The 19,988-nt window shown below is 35.4% G+C and overlaps 1 protein-coding gene across 14 annotated transcripts in view; it reads right to left on the bottom strand.

Annotated features, from left to right (window-relative positions):
- Nucleotides 1-19,988, bottom strand: part of caskin2a (CASK interacting protein 2a) — an 85,089-nt gene that overhangs the window by 52,431 nt on the left and 12,670 nt on the right. For 10 of the 14 annotated variants that reach the window (XM_087276100.1, XM_087276104.1, XM_087276101.1 and 7 more), the window contains exons 3-4: nt 11,390-11,441; nt 444-541 (exon numbers count right to left, since the gene is read on the bottom strand). In XM_087276100.1, coding sequence (XP_087132226.1) covers nt 444-541; nt 11,390-11,441 — 150 coding nt within the window. Of the gene's footprint in view, nt 1-443; nt 542-11,389; nt 11,442-14,270; nt 14,535-19,988 lie in introns of those variants that run through there. The other 4 variants (XM_087276102.1, XM_087276103.1, XM_087276108.1 and 1 more) reach the window with 1 other exon arrangement.

The raw sequence follows: 19,988 nt of genomic DNA, 5'->3' as shown, positions 1-19,988 counted from the left end.
AAGCACTTCAACAAGCCTGTTTTTTCCCGCTTGGCAAGACAAGCTGACGTGACATGGGGGCGTGGCAGCATCGACGATTCTATTTTTTGATTCGATAATCGAAATTGAGCATAAATTGTGACACCCCTAGTTCTGTGTTGAGTTTGCATGTTCTCCCTGTGTTTGCGTGGGTTTCCTCCGGGTGCTCTAGTTTCCCCTACAGTCAAAAGACATGCGGTACAGGTGAATTTGGTAGGCTAAATTGTCCGTAGTGTATGACTGTGAGTGAGTGTGTATGGATGTTTCGCAGAGATGGGTTGCAGGTGGAAGGCCATCCGCTGCATAAAACATATGCTGGATAAGTTGGTGGTTCATTCCGCTGTGGCTACCCCAGATTAATAAAGGGACTAAGCCTAAAAGAAAATGAATAAATTAATGAGAGAAAAAATTATAAAGTGTCTCACCATTACTGTCTTTAATGTCCACGGTGGCCTGTGCTTCCAACAGGAGAGACAAGAGGTCAGTAGTGCCAGTGAGAGCCGCATGATGAAGAGCCGAAAATCTGTGAAGGGAGAAACAAGAAAAAAAAATCCTGAAAACTGCACCTAAATCTCCCGAAAAATGTAAAAAGCTACACACTAAAACCTGACATTCCAAACTGTTTATTTTTTTATTTTTTTTTTTGTAAAAAAGGAGAACTGTACACCACAAAAGAAAGAGTTTTTGTCTTGTTTCTAGTCCAAAAATTAAAAAATTCGTAAATCAAGAAGCATTTTTTACAAGAGTAAATAACATTGGCCCTTAGAAAATTCTAAGATGACAAATTATGAATTAAGAAGAGACAAGTATTGCACCAAAAGAAAAAGGAAAAGAACTTAAAACCAACACCTTCATTATCGTTTGAACACTGTGTTTTTGTTGACTAGAAAAGACTGCAAATTTTCTGATGTTGGGCAACTTTTTCCAACTGCAGGCACACAGAGCGCGCTGTTGAAACACGAGGTGCAGCAGCACTCTGGGCACATGAAAATCACGCAAAACATTTAATGCCAATAGAAACCATTTAAAAAAGGTGCCTCTTGCCACAAAAACACACTCTGTGTGATCCTGCCTGAACGGTCATTTATCACCGTTAGGAAACATATCTGTACACTTTCTAAAGATGCAGTCACAGTTGCCTCACATACATTTTTAATGTCAAGTTACTTTATAGTCACCCTGTAAACAACATATCTAATCATATGTAGAGGTCTTTATACATGTTTATAAGGCCCCCTTTATACAAGATTGTTCACATGAGATATAAGTTGTTCTTGAATTTTTTTGTACATTTAGAATTAATATTAGGATTGAAGTTTTGATGAATCATGACTTATTTTATTTTAAACATCTATACACATTTCACACATTTGTGCGTATGCATGGCTAGTGAATTATTGTCTTCTCTTCAGATATAACATCAAAATGACGAGTTCTTCTTTGAAAAAAGATAAATAATATGCCAATGGAGTAAACTAAATAGTTTAGTTTTTAGTAAATTAATTGTAGTATAGTACAATAATCACAGTAAAATTATTACTTCAAAGCAAAAAAATTAAAAAATTAAAAAATGCTGCTTTAAGAATCAAGACAAAAACTAAGTAAGAAAGACATTTTTTGCAGTGTAAACAGTGCATGGTGCTGTCAAGCTCGGTTGATGCAGTAAAAAATAAAAATTAAAAGATGTTCAATAATTTTACAAACAGAACATGACAAATACGCATCTTGTTTATTAGAACAATTATCCATCTGGTCAGAAATGTTGGCCGGCCTGCCGCTGTTTCTGTCACAGAGTTCAATTGAGTACAAGACCGCCATCAGTCCTGACAGCACTGGCCAATTAACAGTTTCACAGTCACTCTAGGACTGGGGATGGTCCAGCTTCTAAAATATGCATGTGTTTGAGGGAATAAAGTGTAGAAAATCTGTTTGATGGATGCTAAAAGATGAATAAAAGAACATTTCCTAAAATAATTTAAAAAGACTGAAATCAGAGTAGACAGGCCTAATAAATCCCCATCCACTGTGTATGTATATTAGCTATCATCTACTGCACTGTTCAAGACAGATCTACAGATACATCAGATACAGAAAGCATTGTTATAGATGAAAGAGCTGAATTATAGGATTAGAATTTCTCAAATCTGATGCCAAGCGTACTTGGGGATTTATTAATCTATGGGAGAATATGTGGTCGTGTGGTTGGCAAACTTCGTACAATTGTTCACACTCAGTTCTAGGAATGGCTATTAAAAGTGTCAGTGCAGCTATTAAGTGTATAATTAGCTCTCCAGATTAAGCTGGCTTTTCCATGAAGACTTGGATTGTTTCAGGGCTTAAAACTGAATCTTGCATATCCCAACAAAGCACTTCTGTCGGAGACGGATAAATTTATAATTTGTATTAAAAATGAATCACAGGAATACCAAGATGTCTTTAGACGTACTTGTCTCTGAGAAAAAATGTCCCTGCTTTCATTGGTAGCTCAAGTTTGCTTTGTACTATATTATCATTGGTTGTCAGTTTGGACAGGTTCAGTGATGATCTACTGTATATGACGTTGTTCAGAATTTATTCAACAGTTTAAAGGGTTCGTTTAGAGGCATTCCTTTCCAGCCCATGAGTGTAACTCAACATGATCATAAAATCCCTCAGACTTGAGTTTAATGATGGATGAGAGATTCATGCATTTTACAGTGAACGTCACACAGCCTCATTTAACCAAAAACAGCAAAAGTACAGAAGATTCAAACAAAAAAAAGATTACAGTTCATACTTAACAGAAGAATCAAGGTCAATAAAGTCAAATCAATAATTATTTAAAAATATATAACAATGAATTGATTACATACATGAAAACTGAAATACACATTTTACAATAGATTACAATGTAGTTCAAATAATCACAATGCTTCTTTAGAATTCTTTAGAACACATAATTTCATTTATTTTTTTTTTTTTTTTGGATAATTACTGACCTATAGAACTTAGACAGTTATGAAAAAACTGAAACTAGGAAATGGAAGTTGTTTTTATTGTTTAAATCATTTGGAATGATTAGCAAATGATTTGGTGGATTACAAGACTTCTTGAGGCAAAGTTGTTTGGATTGAAAAGGTTTACCTATGACATGAATGTTGTGTGCAATATAAAATCACTTATGAACTGCAATATGTCAGCCCTAGTTCACCGTAAAAAAAAAAAAAAAAAAAAAAAAAAGTTGACTCAACTCAAAATATTTAGGAAACTTGCAGGAGAATTTTTGACTTGGCTTCCAACCAAAATACTGCACTTGACTCGATTTAAGTCGGGTCAACTAAAAAAAAGCTCTGCAGGAAGTTGCCATACAGTTTTAAATTGAGTCAACTTTTTTGTGTGTGTGGCCAATTTATTTCAAATTACTAAAAAACCTCTATGTCCACAAGAACGATCGTCAAACAAGACCACCAAGTTTCATTCTGAATAAACTTTAATAAGTGCTTATTAAAGTCAGCACTTAAGTTTTAAATAAGTGTTGACATTTCATTGGTCTACAGCATCTGTGTTTCACAATACCACTAGTGGGTGCCAACTTGGACAAAAACAATGTATGGCAATTTTTAAGTTTTGGAAAGTTTCAAATCTCTGTAACTTATGGTTTGGTGTGCACAATCAGTTTTATGACAAAGCTGTAATCTTTGGTCTTTTCTAACTATTACAATAGGGTTTCAGCACAATTTTTTTACCATTTATTTTTCTTTCAACAGGTTTTTTTTTTCTTTTTTTTACTTCAGTATTATCTTTATACAATCTAAAGCATCCCATTAGTTAAATGCAACATAGCTTATAAATACAGTACATTAGTTAAATCATGCATATTTTAAAAATGTAATTTAGTCCTGCTATGAAATAATAAAAAGTCAGTTTTTCAAAAAACATTTACTTGAAAGGGACATTTAAAAATCCTTTGGTTAAAATATTTAAAGGCATAGTTCAACCAAAAATGAAAACCACTTTCTGCTGAAACAAAACAACATTTTCAGAAGGACATGATAACCACACTGGCTGATGTAACCAATTTGATTCCATAGTAAAAAAAAGTTGATGGAAGTCAATGGGGACCATTTGTTTACATACAATTTTTCAATATATATTCTTTTGTTTAAAAAAACTAAGAAACTAGGGCTAGGCAATTAAATGAAAAGTAATTTAAATCGACATTCAGAACCTATAATCAATTAAATATTTTCAGGTTGATTTTTTTTTCCAATTACCTTCCCTACCCTGTGTGGAGTTATGTGACCCTGCTCATGTACAAGACGAGTAAAAATGTAGCTGCTGTACTGAAAAATGTTTAGCACTTTGCAGCCACATCTGATCTGTAGTTAAGTAGGACGATGGACTCATTTGTGAGCTATACTTTGCATTACATTGATGATGATTGGAAGCTGAGGCAGACATGCATGAGAATGCATATTTTCCATTACATTCTGCTATTTTATTTAAAAGAGATAAATTCTGTTTATTTTCTACTTTTGATGTGAAAAACATAAAAAATATTTTGTTTCCAAATGTGCAAGTTATTTATTTTCACTTTTTTATAAGAACAATGTGACTGTTGGTTTTAAGCAATAAGTGTTTTAATTTCAGTTGTTCAGCGTTGATGTTCAATAAATAATCAGACAGTAGATAGCGCGTGTTTTCTTCAATAATTTTAATGTCAAGTAATGCACCCTTCATTCAATCTCTCACTTGTAATGTGTGCATATTTACTGTACAAAACCTGTCAGTGAACTATGAGGGCAAAAAAATGTATAAATGAATAAAATAATTGTTCATTAATCATAATAGAGTTAAAATGTTCAATTAATCAAGGTTTTGATTTTCAAAATTGCCAAATCGCCCACCCCTAAAAGAAACCCATACAAGTTTGGAACAACTTGGGAAATGAGGATTAATAAATAGTGAGTAAAATTGTATTTTTGGGTGAACTTCCACATTTTCCCGCTGGTTAAGGACATGCAAGCTTTTTTGAACATAATTTATACCTCCGGTATTTTACTTCACTGCACCACCAATGTGCTCCAACAAGCCCTTACATGCAGAGAAGAAAACCAACCCCTGTATCTCACATATATACAACTTCACACATATCACCTCCCACGGAGACCCTCATAACTTCAGTGGAACATGATTAAAATTATATGACGGCTTGAGTTTTGTGAAACTAACAATGGATAATAGAAAAAAGCCCCCTGCAGCTATCGTTCAGTAGCCACAGATGCTGGGAGCGAGTAAAGCTGATGATTACTATGATGCATATCTGAAGAACAATGTGTTTGGTCCATCATTCGGTACACTCCATCTGATCCAGACTTCTTAAAACAAATACACTGGGGACATCTCTATGACACATGACTGGGTCACTGTATGAATTCTACTATGCATTTTAGAAATATCCTGCTGGGCTTTAACAAATTAATATGAACTATCACTGTATTATGAAAGATGAAAAAGTGATACAAACAAAAAAAAAGAGTGAAAGAATGAAAAAATAGCACAAAACAAAAGATGAGGCAGAGAGATTCAGAAAAAAATGAGTAAAAATAAATAAATGCCAGACTAAAAATAAAATAAAATAACCAAATAAAAAAAAAAAACGAGCAAAACATGAAAAGAAAAAACAAACAAAAAACAGACAGAAATATGAAGAGATAGATACACAGAAAAAGAACAAAGAACAAAAAGACATTTAGAAAGAAAACAACAAAAATTAAAAGAAACTGATGGACAAAAAACTGAAGTAAATGAAATTACCAGAAAAAACAGAATGATAGAAAGATTGATAAAAACACAACAAAAAGGACAAACAGAAAAAGGAAGAAAGAATGAGCAAAAACACAACAAAAAGGACATCAGGGAGAAGAACAAAAGACAGAAAGAAAGAAAACAAAAAATAAGAAAGAAAGAAAGAAAGAAAGAAAGAAAGAAAGAAAGAAAGAAAGAAAAAGAAAGAAAGAAAGAAAGGCGCACAGTGCCAGTAGCAGTGATGAATAATGAAATGTTTTTCCTCCACCTCAGCTGCAGGTCCCTCAGGAGTGGCTTTCTCAGTTCTTTGCCTGCTGCATGAAAGCAAAAATTAGCACTCATGCTAATGTGAGGCCCTCAACTTCATTGAGATCCGCTTTCAACTTTCTGCCACTTTTGTCTCTCAAGACTAATGGGACACCCAGATTCAACAGAAGCAGACTGAGCACACGCTGTACAAAATCCATTACATCTTACCCGGAGAACGGGGAAACGAGAACTACATAAAAACACACGTTAACCAACACTATTCCCTCTAATGTTGTCCCAAATAGCCTATAAGAGTTGTCTGAACAAACAGTTATGTTATCTTACTGCGTGCTCCCAGCATGGTGTTCAGCATGGAAATGTTATCAGATTACTCTTTGTTTGTTGAATATTTATGCCGATGTTGTTGTCATCATCACTGTTGGGTATCTGCTCAATTGTGAGACTGAAAATTCACATTTTTGATTTGTTGTCAAGATTATTAAAGGGACAGCTGGCCAAAAAATTAAATTGTTCTCACTATTTATTTTTTTAAAGAAAGCTTCTATTGAAGTTAAGGGTTACCGGTAGGGATGTCGCAATCAGGTTTTTTTGCCCTTAAGTCAGAGTCCTTTGATTTTGAGTATCAACCGATACCGAATCCGATCCGATATTTCTATAATGCATAAAAAAAAATAAAGAAGAGCGAAGAAACAGATCCAGGATGTTGCTTTTTTTATTTAATTCACCTTATTTTAACATTCAACAAATAATTTAAAAAATAAAATAAATATTTTATAAATAAAATCAAATAGCACCTCGACTTAAAACACCTGTCAGACAATCCCAAGTTTACATATCTCACAGTTTGCTACGGCAATGTTATATCGTCATCAGCTTTATGCCTCCAGACCAGGGGCCTCATGTACGAAGACTTGCGTGGAAATCATACTAAAACATTGCGAACGCACAAAGCTGTAAATGTGCGTACGCAGAAAAAAATCAGATGTATGAAACACCGCGTACGCCGAGTCTCACGCATATTCTTTTGTACATCTAAATGAACGTGAAACTGAGCGCAACATGCACGAGCACAAAACCCCTCCCTGCCTCCTCCCCCGTATGAATATGCAAATTACTCTACTTTGGAAAAACCCAACGAAAAAGCAACGGCAAAAGAAGGCAAAAATAGAAACTTTGAACAGTGTGAATTGGAGGTGCTCCTTTCGGAGGTAGACCGGAGAAAAGTGGTGTTATTTGCAAGTTTGTTCTCCGGAATTAACAACAAAAGAAAAAAATAGAGTGGGAGAGTTTAGCTGATGCGGTTAACACAGTTGGGTCTGAACATCGCACTGAGTGAATTATAAAGGAAATATTGTGATTCATAGGTGTAAACTGTTGCAGTATCCTTAACGGTCTCAGTGGCGCGCTTGTAAGACACATGTCTACATGTTTTGACACGTTCGAGCATGAACTTGGTTCGAATCCAGCGTCTGATAAACTCTTTTTTTTTCCCCCCGCTACATATTAGATTTTGCTAACTATTTATCACGAGAAAGACTAGTAGGAATCATTAATAAGTTTGTACATCATATTTTATTTGCACATTTATTGAATGGAAATGTTTCTGATTCACGCATGCAAATTCATCTTCAGATAGTGTCTTTATAGCAATGTTCGTGCAGTAGATATAGCTCAGATTACATTAGGAAAACAGGCGACTGCTGCAAATTGTGCTTTAATGTTTAGCTGGTCAACTGTATGGTATGGAAACCTTACATACCTGCTAGATGAACCCGTCTCATACAGCTGCCATTGCAAGGCTCAGACACTTTGTAGAGAGGAATTTAACAACTGCCTCTAGGAGTCGCCAATGGAAATAAAACAGACACGCACAAAAAATGTGCGTACGCCTGCCAGAAAGCTGCCGTGAAGCTGCGCACATTCCCATGTTCAGTTCATTGTTAGTAAATCCAAACGTGAGCGATTCTGAGCGTAAAACCTGGCGTACGCAAAGTTTTTGTGCGTACGCAGCGTTGATACATGAGGCACCAGATATTCTGTGTTCTACTTTGCCGGCATTTAACCAACAGCGCCTCTGCAACAAAGTAATGTCAAGTTGCTGTTTCTGTGTGAAGTCAAAAAAAGGGTCTAACTCTGTGCCACTGCATACCTATAGATGTGTTAAAATAATAATGAGATTATACTGCATATTAGAGGCCTGATCGAGAGGCAACATCTGATTCTGATCGAGTCTGAAACCGCGTAATTGGGCCCAATTTTCGAACACGTGATAAATATCTTCTTTTGTGTTCAACAGGAGAAAGAAACTCATAAAAGATTGAAACAAGCAACCTTTAGTAATTGTTGACAAAAATGTTATTTTCAGAAGAACCATCCCTTTAAGCCTATGTAAACACTAATCCAGAGGCATAGTTTTTTTCTACATTTTGGCCATGTGTCCACCGGAAGTTTAAGCACTTGTACTGCAAAAACTAGGTAAACCTATAATAATAAGAAAACATCAGTTTGCAAAATCAAGCAGCAAAACTAGCTGTTTTACTGTCTAAAAATGAATGGAAGTGAATGAGACCAGAAGTATACAGTCAAAAATATTCAAATGGCTGCGTCCGCTCGTACATGAAAAATAAAGCGAATAAGTTGAAGAAGGGGAAGGGGGATTATAAAGTTGAAAATTCGGGGGTGCTGATAACGTTGTAGAGCATGCGTGTTGGTTGTGGTTACGACAATAAAGTTGAAGAACAGAGGGGGGACTTGATGTGCCCCAACACAACCCGCCTCAGGGTACCTCATATTCTAGGGCCATATGCACTCTGTCACAATCCACTCTTAGCTTTTGCCAAAGATACTACTAAATAGCCTCCATTAAACTTGCCTCTCCCCCAAAACCTCATTCCCATCCGGGTTACGGTACCAATGTAATTCCAGCAGTTCTACTTGCACTGCTCTGAACAGGATTTAAACCTGCATCTTCTGAAATCCGAGGTAATTGTGCTAGCATGACACTAGCATTAGCATACTCTAGCATCAATGCTCCTGCTCTCTCCTACTATCTGACATAAACACTCTGAATGGGATTTATACCAGTGGCAAGTGCAGACATGAACGTTTGGTAAAAGCTTGAAAACTGTGAATATGTGAATGGAAAGTGTTTTGAAATGAAAGCACTCCTCCAGCACTTCCAGTTCCACACATCTTCAACATTGGAGGTGAATGTCGGCGCCAGTGGTGTAGTGGTTAGGGCGTCGACACATGCGCTCCGGTGCTTACGGCGACCCGAGTTCAATTCCGCCTCGTGGTCCTATGCCGATCCTTCCCCTCTCTCTGCTCCCCATGCTTTCCTGTGAATTCTCTCTATTTTCCTATCCAATAAAGGTGAAAACCCCGAAAAAATATTTATAAAAAAAAAAAAAAAACATTGGAGGTGAATGCGCAATGAAGGACTATAGATTTATTTATTTTTTCGTTTCTGAATGGTTTCTTTTTTACATAACATACAACGGCACATCATCTGTAAACCAGTCCAGCAGTTCAGAAATAATTAGGCCCGGCACAATCGCACAACACACAAACATGACTTCAATCATTTTTCATGATGCAATCTATATGGCCCATACATAAACAATTCTAGCAACATTTTATCTAATTGTGCAACATCTCTATCTCTATTGGAGTTATCCATGTCAGTATGGTTAAAAAAAAGCACTTGAGTATTTACCTGATAGCAGATATCACAGACTCTGTTCATTTTTATCTTGCACTTTTTTGTTAATATTTATTATTATTCATCTAGAATGTGTGTTTTCACATTCTGATTGCAATATCTAATTATTAATTTGTTAATAATAATAATATCGTTTCTCACAGTATATTCTGATGCAATATATCGTACAACAAAAAATAGATATAGTGACAAGCCTAGAAATGTTTCAATTATGATCAAATGCATAGTCCTGTTCTACATCATATTCCTTAAACAACAATGAAAATGCACATTAATAAACATGTGGCAGCTTTACCCCTAGAGCCACAGTTCACTATTTTTAAGAGTGATCAGAGCTTTGGATCTGCGGCTGTTTTTAAATGTCTGAGCTTTGATTTCAAACAGTGCTGTTAGCTCAAAACAAGAAGGAATCATGGGAAGAGTCATGGGAATACAAGTCAAACTATGTCACGTTGCATTTTACTAAGTTTGAGCAATAATACTTGAAAGTTTGAAAGAATCTTTGACTTTTAGCCAAGCATCTACACATTATTTTCCAGTTTGGACAGGAAAGTACAGTATTACAGCACAGTGTTTAGACTGAATTTACGCAAACATACCATGAAAGCAAACAAAACCCCAGCTAGTTTCAGCAAACAAACACAAGCCGTGACATGGAGTCCTGAAAACGAGTCCTCAAGGCATTCAGTAAACAAAATACATTTGCTTTTTTTATTGCTATGTTTTTATTGGATGTGCTATGTTTAATTATGTTTTTAACCCTTTAAAAAAACAAAAAGCAAGCATAGGCAATTTAAAATCTCGTTTAAAATTCTCAACATTTGTCCAATGGAAGATGCTGTATGACTCCTGATGACTGCTTATGCTGTAATGTGATGATTCGATTTAAAGTGTAGAACGAAAGTAAACTATGATCGCAGTAAAGACAGCTGAAATAGCCTTACCTATACATGTTTTTCTTTAATATTATGTTTCAATGATTAATTAAACAGCTTAATGGCTCATGAATGTACTTGGGAAATTATAGTTAACTCAGTTGACTTGCACTGAAGAAATAATAATTAATGAATGAGTCAAATATTCAGTATCACCTCCAGGTAGGCAAATTTAATTAATATTACTATTTTTGTTAATAACTCTATTAGATGTGTCTTCTCTGAGTGAGGAAATGATACAAATAAAAATAACAGCAAAAAAAAAAGTAACTAATAAATTAATAAAATTTTGCTTCTAAAGTTTGATTCTATGTACGTATAAACAAACTTGTGTGATTTTTTTAGTTATCTGTATTTATAAATATTAAACAAAATAAAATGACAAGTTAAATATGTTGAAAACTAAAACACTCACTTTCAGTGTTTAAACATGGCACAATGATCTGATCGGTCAAATGTGCACATAAGCATAATCAAAACTTCAGTGTAGCTTGTGTTTGCTTCAATCTGCTCCTCAGCAGTTCATAAATCTGAGCTTTTCTGAGATTCTACATAAATATTTAACAGTAAAGAGGGCAGGTTTGGACAATACGTGAGCATATTTTAAGTTTCTTTTCACACAATTTGGACCAACCGTGTGAAAAATAAAAGAACTTACCCATCTTGGTCTTGGTAATTCACATTGAGCCTCTTCGTGGAGCCCAGTAACTCTAGGAAAACAGATGGAAATAAGAGTCAGGACGTGATGTGGTGATGTTTTCAACAAATCATTCAGCTGCTGATCCCTCCATTAAAGAGGTATGAGGCATGATGATGTTACGGCATGAAAGCACTTGTTTCAGATTTTCAACAGTCAATTGTTTAGTACTCAAAACCATGTAGACCGATGGTTAAGTCATGTTTTTTTGTTCTATGAGGAACATAACATTCATCAAGTCTATATTTTGTTATCCTCAATATTTATATGTAAATGCACGGTTTGTGATGTCATGGTGACAATTATTTCAGCATATGAACGGAAAAGTCTCCAAAAATGATAATTCTGTCATTATTGTTTACCCACATGAGATTCCGAACTCTTTTCCAAGTTCATTGCTATAAATTTCTCATTGTAGGGTGAACCATTCTTTTAACTGAGACTCCTTTTTAAGAAGGCTCTCCTATTTAATCCGTCTAAATAACAGCCATGCAGTATACTAACAATCCAATTTAGAAAAGATTAGGGAACGACTTCTCTGACTAAACATGTCTGTATATACAATAAAGTAAAAGAGCTGGCATCTTGTGTTTTTAAGAGTGACCACAAATACCTTTAAGACTAAATGGTATGCCACAGTTCCTCTCTATTTTTATAGAACTTGTGGCTAGACTTTCAGAGCTACAAGTATCAGAACTGTTTAGGTGCTATTATCAGAACTTTTAGGATGTTTCACTTGAACAATCAGATTTGAGAACTGGACCTTAGTGTTCTATAAGTGTTCCATGTAGTGAATTTTACAGATTGTTTTCAGAAAATGCAGATGAAGATAGTTTGAAAAGTCAAAGGTATAAGATTGTTTACTTAAATGTAATATTCACCCAAATAAAATAAAAATTCTACCATAAACTATACATTTCCCCTACTGTAGATGTAGATACCAGCAACCAGCTTTCTTCAAAATATCTTCCAACAGAAGAACGAAAATCCTAAAGGTTTAAAACCGCACGAGGGAGAATGAATGATAAGGTCATTTAAATTTGGGGGTGAACTATGCTTTCAATAGCTTTAATTGGAGAATGAAGTTTTCTACTAAGTGTTTTCAGTTTATTTACAGTTGTGAAATGCATTATGGGAGTTATTTCAGATCTATCAATTTTTGATGTTAAAAATTCAATAATTATTATTCCGATATTGTTTAAGAAATGATATAGAAAAAATTAAAATAACAGAAAAAGTAGAATTAACAGGAAAAGTACTGGCAGTTTATTAACAGGTTTATGCACTGTAATTTACAACACAAACACAGAGGATATATCACTTTAAAATTGTTAGAAAAATGAAAACAAAACTCAATTTTTAACATTAAAAGCTTTTGAAGGAAAAATTAAGATCCTGTAATGCAATTCAAAAGTAAAAAAAATAAAAATAAAAAAAGTACATAAAACTGCTAATTTACAGATTTGCTATACACTGTAGAAGTGCACAATTTAATTAAAAATAATGATGAATTTGTTAATTTGTTGGGGATGAAAACAATATTTAAATTCAGAAAACTCTGCATTTTTAATCTGTGACATGGACATGGACCATGTGGTGACAGTCTGGCCTGAACTCACAAAGAAACGTAAGTATTTTACATTTTGTCAGTTTAGTGGATAATTCGTACAGTACGAGTTCAGTCATATGAAAATGTACAATTTTTAAAAGAACTGTCATTGGAGTATAAGCAAATCGTTTAAAATGGTATGAATGAGATCATATGAATTCATACAAAATAGCCACTAAATCAAAAAGTTACGAATTGCCATGACATCCTGTTAGACAGTCACACGACACAAAGAACAAACTATGTTATAACTCAGGCCAGGGGTTCTCAAACTCTGGAGGGCCAGTGTCTAGTTTAGTTCCAAGTTCCAACCCCAATCACATACCTGGGCTAGCTTATCAAGTTCTTACTAAGCTTTCTAGAAATATTCTTGCAGGTGTGTTGAAGCAAGTTGGAGCTAAAATATGCAAGACAGCAGCCCTGCAGGACAGAGTTTGAGAACTCCTGTTATAACTCAATATGAAAAAACTTATGTAAATATAAAAGTCTCTTAATTATTGTCTGAAAAGTACTTTATATGTGCAAATCAACCCAACACTTTTTTATTCATGTCTACAACTGAGGCGAGAGCAGTACATGTAAATGTGGCAATTCAAACTATTTAAAAAAAACATAAAATAATGTGTAAATGCAATCTAAATCTCTGACTTGTGGAACATTTAGACACAGATAACAATTTCAATACAATTTCAGCTGTTGACTTATTTCTTAAATAAAAATAATGCTAGTGGCTTCTGCAAAAACATACACCATAGATTTAAAATCTCTGAACTCCTGACAGATCTTTATTTAAAGATCAAAAAGTTATATGCTATAAACAAAATTCTGTATGGAAAATGAAATGGAGTACGAAGATGGACGGAGAACCCAGCTATTTCACGATATAATATAAAAATTACAAGTAGGACGAGGAGGAGAAAAACCAAGTAAACAAAAGCAAAATAGATGATAAATAGAGCTGCCTTGTAGGCACTGTGTAAACATTTTTTTACAAACATGACACATTATAAAACTGTAAGCTCCACCTGTCGCTGAAGGGAAAATACGAGTGAAGAATGATGAATGCAGAGCAAGACTGTACCAAATGACAGTGACAGTAGACGAGTTCTCTAAACAACACAGAGCTGTGTCATTATTTAAAACATACTCCGATATAAACGGCATCTTGTCTGCTTTCATCTCAAACAACATGAAAATGAAGAATTTTTGTAAATGTAAACGCTGTTCACTTACCTGTCACTAAACATACAGCCGCCTGCCCCATTTTTGACTTAAAAGTAATGTCAAAACCCAAACTTTTCTTTCGTTTCTTACATCCTCCATACACTTCAATCATACACTTGCTCGGAAAGCATTCCTTCTAATCCATGCATCTAAAACCATCACTGTCACAAAATATCCTCTCTCTCCTGCTCCACATCAGAGAATTCTGCAGGAGTTGGATCTATAACGATTTGCTTCCTCCAGCATAGTGGGAGCAATAAAGATGCAATGAATTCCTTAACCCACATCTTCTGGGTTAAAACCAATCACGAAGAAAATGCTTCATTTATTGTGAAAATTACATTTCTTATTTCCGGAATGTAGAATTTTAAAAATATGGCTGCTCTCTTGTTAAAGATTTTGCTTTGTCACACTTCACGCAAGACAGAAAAGCATGTACTGTTCAATTTTAAGTTCAAGGTCATAAAAGACTTATAGTACAAGTATACGTACAGTCAAGCCCGAAATTACTCAGGCCCCTGTATGTGAAAATATGCAATGAGTTTCTTTTGAAAAGTTTATTACAAAAATCGAAAAAATGCAAAAACATTTAATGAACCACAATATGTTTCAGCAACTAAATGTAAACCTTTTAAACGTTACTAGTCATGTTGTACACCGTACATTTTGTTTAGTTATTATTATTAGAAGCATTAGAATGGTCAAACGAAGAGCATCAATACACATGCTATGATAAATATTAGCATTCTACTCTGTTTCTACTTATTATATGAGGAAATCAAATATGATACCCTGAATTCAGCCAATCATTGCATTCCATCTACATCCCACAATGAAATGCACTCAACCTGACCTTTCATTTCAACTGATAAGCTGAAAATAATATCAGCCTCTATTTTCTACACCTTGTTCTTGACTTTCTTAAGTTTATATCCAGAGCTACTATGATCCAGCTATTTTTCAAAAATGATATTAAGCCTTTGGTGTGTACAGTATGTATTATTTAATTTAAAAGCTGCATTTCTTCTCATTTATAAAAAACTAATTTCTGTTTTCTACAAAAAAAGAACTATATTTTTATACGAATTAAGCAATTAACTATTTATATAGCACCTTATTTCAACCATGAGGATGCCCTATAAAGTGCTTTACAGTGATAAAAACAAAATGTCGGTGCCAATAGCCTGGTTAAGTGCGTCGACATATAGCACCATGGTGCTCATGGCGATCTGAGTTTAATTCCTGGCTCGAGGTGCTTTGACAACTCTTCCCCTCTCTCTGCTCCCAATACTTTCCTGTCTGTAACCTCCACTGTCCCATACCAAATAAAGGTGACAAAACCCCTAAAAATATATATTAAAATAAATAAATAAAGCATCAAAACACATCAGATGGTAAGAACACAAGTGTCAATAAAGTATCACTTTGTACTATGGAATATCAAAAGCAAGTCTAAATAAATAGGTTTTAAGTTTAGATTTAAGTAGTGACACATTTGTGATAATGCATAATAAAGTTCTAACGGGAGGGTTTTCCACATTGTTCACCCTATTGTTTATACTTGGATATGGGGACCTCCAGCAACATAAATAAGAAGGTGCAAGACCCTTTACTGCATTAAAAACAAACAACAGTAGTTCAATCAAAGTGTATGGTTAAAATATTAGCAACTTTATTAATACTTTGGTCTGTCCAAATTTGGCTATGCATCTGTCAAATCATTTAATTACTTATTCAACACTTTCTTATAAACACTCCATGTTTCAAATATTGTGCAATTCTGAGTATGAAGTGTCTCATGCACGTTAGTGGGCTTTACAAACCACCAGTAGAACACACACTCGTTCCCATCTGTGTGTGTGTCTGTTCATGCACACGTTTATGCATGCATAAGTGCGTTTATAAAAAATAGTTTTTTTCAGCTCACAGCAAGGACCATGCGGTGATCTGATCTGAGCAGAACACAATCACATACAGTATGAACACGTCATGGAATAATCAGCTCAAAACTAATGAAAAAAATAAATAAATAAACAAACAAATTAGTAAGATGCTGGGGATTTGTCTGTCTTACACAAATGAAGATGTGCTACAAGGAGATGCATTTCAGACACAAACTGTAACTGTGAAGAGAAAAAAAAAAAAAAACCTTGGGCATTCTGTGCTTTTTATGATCACACCAGACGGCATGACCTGTTTTTTGTTCCTTTTTACTGTATGTCTTTGATCCACATATGTTCATATTTCAGTCTGCTTATTTGCAGCATTTCAAGGTTTATACAGCAGCATTTACACTTCTTCAAAAAATATTAAAGAGCCCATATTATACATGAAATAAGGTCATATCTTGGTTGTAAGGGTCTCCAACAACAGTCTAATATGCATGCAAGGTCAAAAAACACTTTCATGGTCTTATAATCTGCATTTATTTTTATCTAATTATCCCAGCGACTCCTGTATGAATCGTCCAGTGATTCATTTGTTCCCAAACCCCTCCTTAGCGCGGAGCTAATCTGCGCTGATTGGGCCGATGACAGTCTGTCGCGATTGGTCGACTGCCTTCAGTCAGAGAGGGAAATGGCCAATAGCTAATCAGCAATTTAAAAAGTAATCACAGTTCATACACGCTCGATAGTGTAGGCGTGGACTTTAGCTGCCACACTATGGCGAGTGGATAGTGCCACGGATAACCGAACGAAGGAGACAGTCGTGTACTCGCCATACCACACACACACAAAAACACACACACACCTCCGGATGACAACGCTCCCGCTTCAGCCCGCACCCGCCAGGTTTTAGCCTGAGAACCCGCTCCGTTTTCTGCCCGCCGCGCCCGGTCCCGCTAGAGCGGAGAACACAACCAAATATCACCCAGTATACAGTCCAGACAGCCAAGCTGTCTGTATAAAAACACACACACAGCACAAAGTACACAAAGCTCGTTCGTTCGTTCGCTCTCTCTCTCTCGCTCTCTCTCTCTCTCTCTCTCTCTCTCCCCCTCTCTCTCCCCGCGCCAGATTTCTGCGGCGCGGGAATACATTTCCGAATAAATCGCGGGAGCAGAACTCTAGCACGGAGCTCCATAAACAAACAGCACGCGTCGCGTTTTTAACGTGACTTTGCACGCGATAAGATAATATATCCAGTTAACCTGATACAGTACACGCGGTTACAAGTAACAAATCACAACTAAATACATTTGCAAGCTAGAGTAAACGAGGCAACAACTTTAACCGCACGTACTTACACTTGAGAAATGTAGGAAGAAACCCATCCTGACGTCCATCAGTTACTCTTTACTGATCCTTCCTTTAACAAACTCAGATGAAGTATTCTTTGTAGCATGTAGCTTCCAGAAGTTTCCAACTGCTTGGTTATAATGCTGATGTTTCATCTTTGGGTAGAGACTCAATATATCCATCTGCAGTGTGACTTCAATCGACCGGCATGTTTGTGTGCGTGTGTTTGTGGGTGTGCGTGTGTTTGTGGGTGTGTGTGTGTGTGTGTGTCTGGGTTACTGCGTCAGAGGGCGGGGCCTCAGGTTTGAAATCTCCCGGGTTTGCGCGTGCACGTGAAAAACTTTGTTTCGTTCGTACGTCATGGCGAAACACCTAATGAGTCGGTATCAAGGCGACTCGTTTGAAGCACTATGATTCGACTCTTTTATAGATGAATCAACAGTTTTAAACACTGTATTCTTACAGATTTAAGCCTTAGCTGGATACTTCACTTCACTTAGAGCTGTGTTACACACTACATGGAGGGGAATTTTCAAAAACCCATAATATGGGCTCTTTAAACAAATTTACATTCACATTTATTAATGCAGCAGACGCATTTATCGAGAGTAAAATACAAATGATGGTAAAAGAAGCCCTTTAAAGTAGCAGCAATATATGGAGTCATGACAAGTCTAACTTGGTTTAGCTAGTTAATTTGTCCTTGATGTTTTTCTCATTTATTATTATTGTTGGGTCATTGTAGTTTTTGTATGTAGGAAAATAACTGGTGTATACAGAGAGGCAAGAGGAAATGTATTATCAACAGGTGGTTTGTCAAACCCACTCACCTGTGTGAAGCACATTCACAATGTTTTTTTCAGAAACATGGAGAGTTTCTTTTGTTTGTTTTAATAGCAAAAAGACCCAATTCACAACAACTGCTGTGAACAATTTGTCACTTGAAAAGCAACTCCAATTTATATTCCATAGTCAGAGAGAAACACAAACCCTCATGACTATAACAGATCTAAACATGGCGAGAGTAGAGTTTTCAAGAGTCTTCTCACACAGGTGATTTGTCAAGCACACTCATCTGTGACAAGAGCAACAACAATAGTATTTCAATCATTTCATCCACAAACAGGTGTTGCAAAAATCACCGACAAAAAAAAACATGCAAATCATATGTCCCGCGCGGCTTCCTAACAATCGCTCTGTCCACCAAACTGAACGTTATTTACAACTTTATTAGATGTTATACACAGCCTATGCAGGTTATGTTCAATGAACTGTTTACATCCTCTCGGTAGTAAACAAACAGTGCGTCAGCTCACGTGTGATTTTGCAACTGCGAATACATCAATACTAATACTCAATAATTTAGATAGAAATTACATTTAGGTGTAAATTATGTCTTATAAATACAGCATGTGACACTTTTAATGCCATTTGGAGGCGTTCATGTTGCTGTGAAGACTTGCGCGAGTGCCTTTGAGCTTCTCCACAGACCTTGAAAATATAATAGGCTGAATCGTCAAAAAGATGTATTAAGATCGTGTGTAGGGTCGAATCGAGATTGCAATCTTTTTACTATTAATCGTGCAGCCCTAGTTTAACCACATTAATTTGTGATAAAATGTTAAATAATTGCGTGACACTTTCTGTTTTTTAACTGAACCAGTAGGGCTGCACAATATATAATTTCAGCATCAATATCACAATGTGCGCATCCACAATCGTCTCATAATTGAATCTGCAATGTTATGTCTGAATAAAAGTTGACAAGGTCTGTGAGTATTTCAAGATAGTTTAAAACATTTGAGCACAAGAAATTATGACATTGTATGATACAGCATTTGTTTCAACCTCTTTTTGATTGTAAGTATGTTTTCAATACTACTTTGTTAAACACTCTTTACTCTTTGTTAATCAGGGATTGGGTTAGTAGAGAGGGGGTGCCATTTTCCTTTTTTTTGTAACAGTTTTCTCCTGTTTATGCTAGTAAGGGAGAGAGAGTATTTTTGATGTATTTATCTTTTCTTTCTTTTATGGATTATTTAGTTCTTCCCTTTCTCTCAGTTACAGAATTTTTGTTTGTTGTTTTGGCTTGAACCCCCTCTTGAAGTTTTTTTGGAACCCTCCCTTAATCCTTTAATAAGTATTTTGTTAATCTTCATTCAGGTTGCATTATTTCTTTTGTTTAGTCCTTTGAGAAGTGTCTCATAGGACCTCAATGCTGACACACACACACAAACCTCCACTAACATTCTGTTGCATACCCGTGTCCCCCTAGACAGAGTTGAAGGGAACGTACATGTAAAAAAAGACTAATTATAATTTAAATTATTTTTACGGTGAAGATTATACACTGTTATTTTATATTTCCATTGACAAAAAAATGCATTCCTTACCTAGAATTTGTCTTATTTCTAGTCAGAATATCCAACTTTTAAACTAACCTAAAAACAATTTTAAAACATTTTTTTACTTGTCCAGAAAATGTTTC

Source organism: Danio rerio, chromosome 12 (assembly GCF_052040795.2).
Source record: "Danio rerio strain M-AB ecotype USA chromosome 12, GRCz13ab, whole genome shotgun sequence".
Lineage (NCBI taxonomy): Eukaryota > Metazoa > Chordata > Actinopteri > Cypriniformes > Danionidae > Danio > Danio rerio.
Note: the sequence above shows the minus strand (reverse complement) of the source record. Positions and strands in the feature narration are given on the sequence as shown.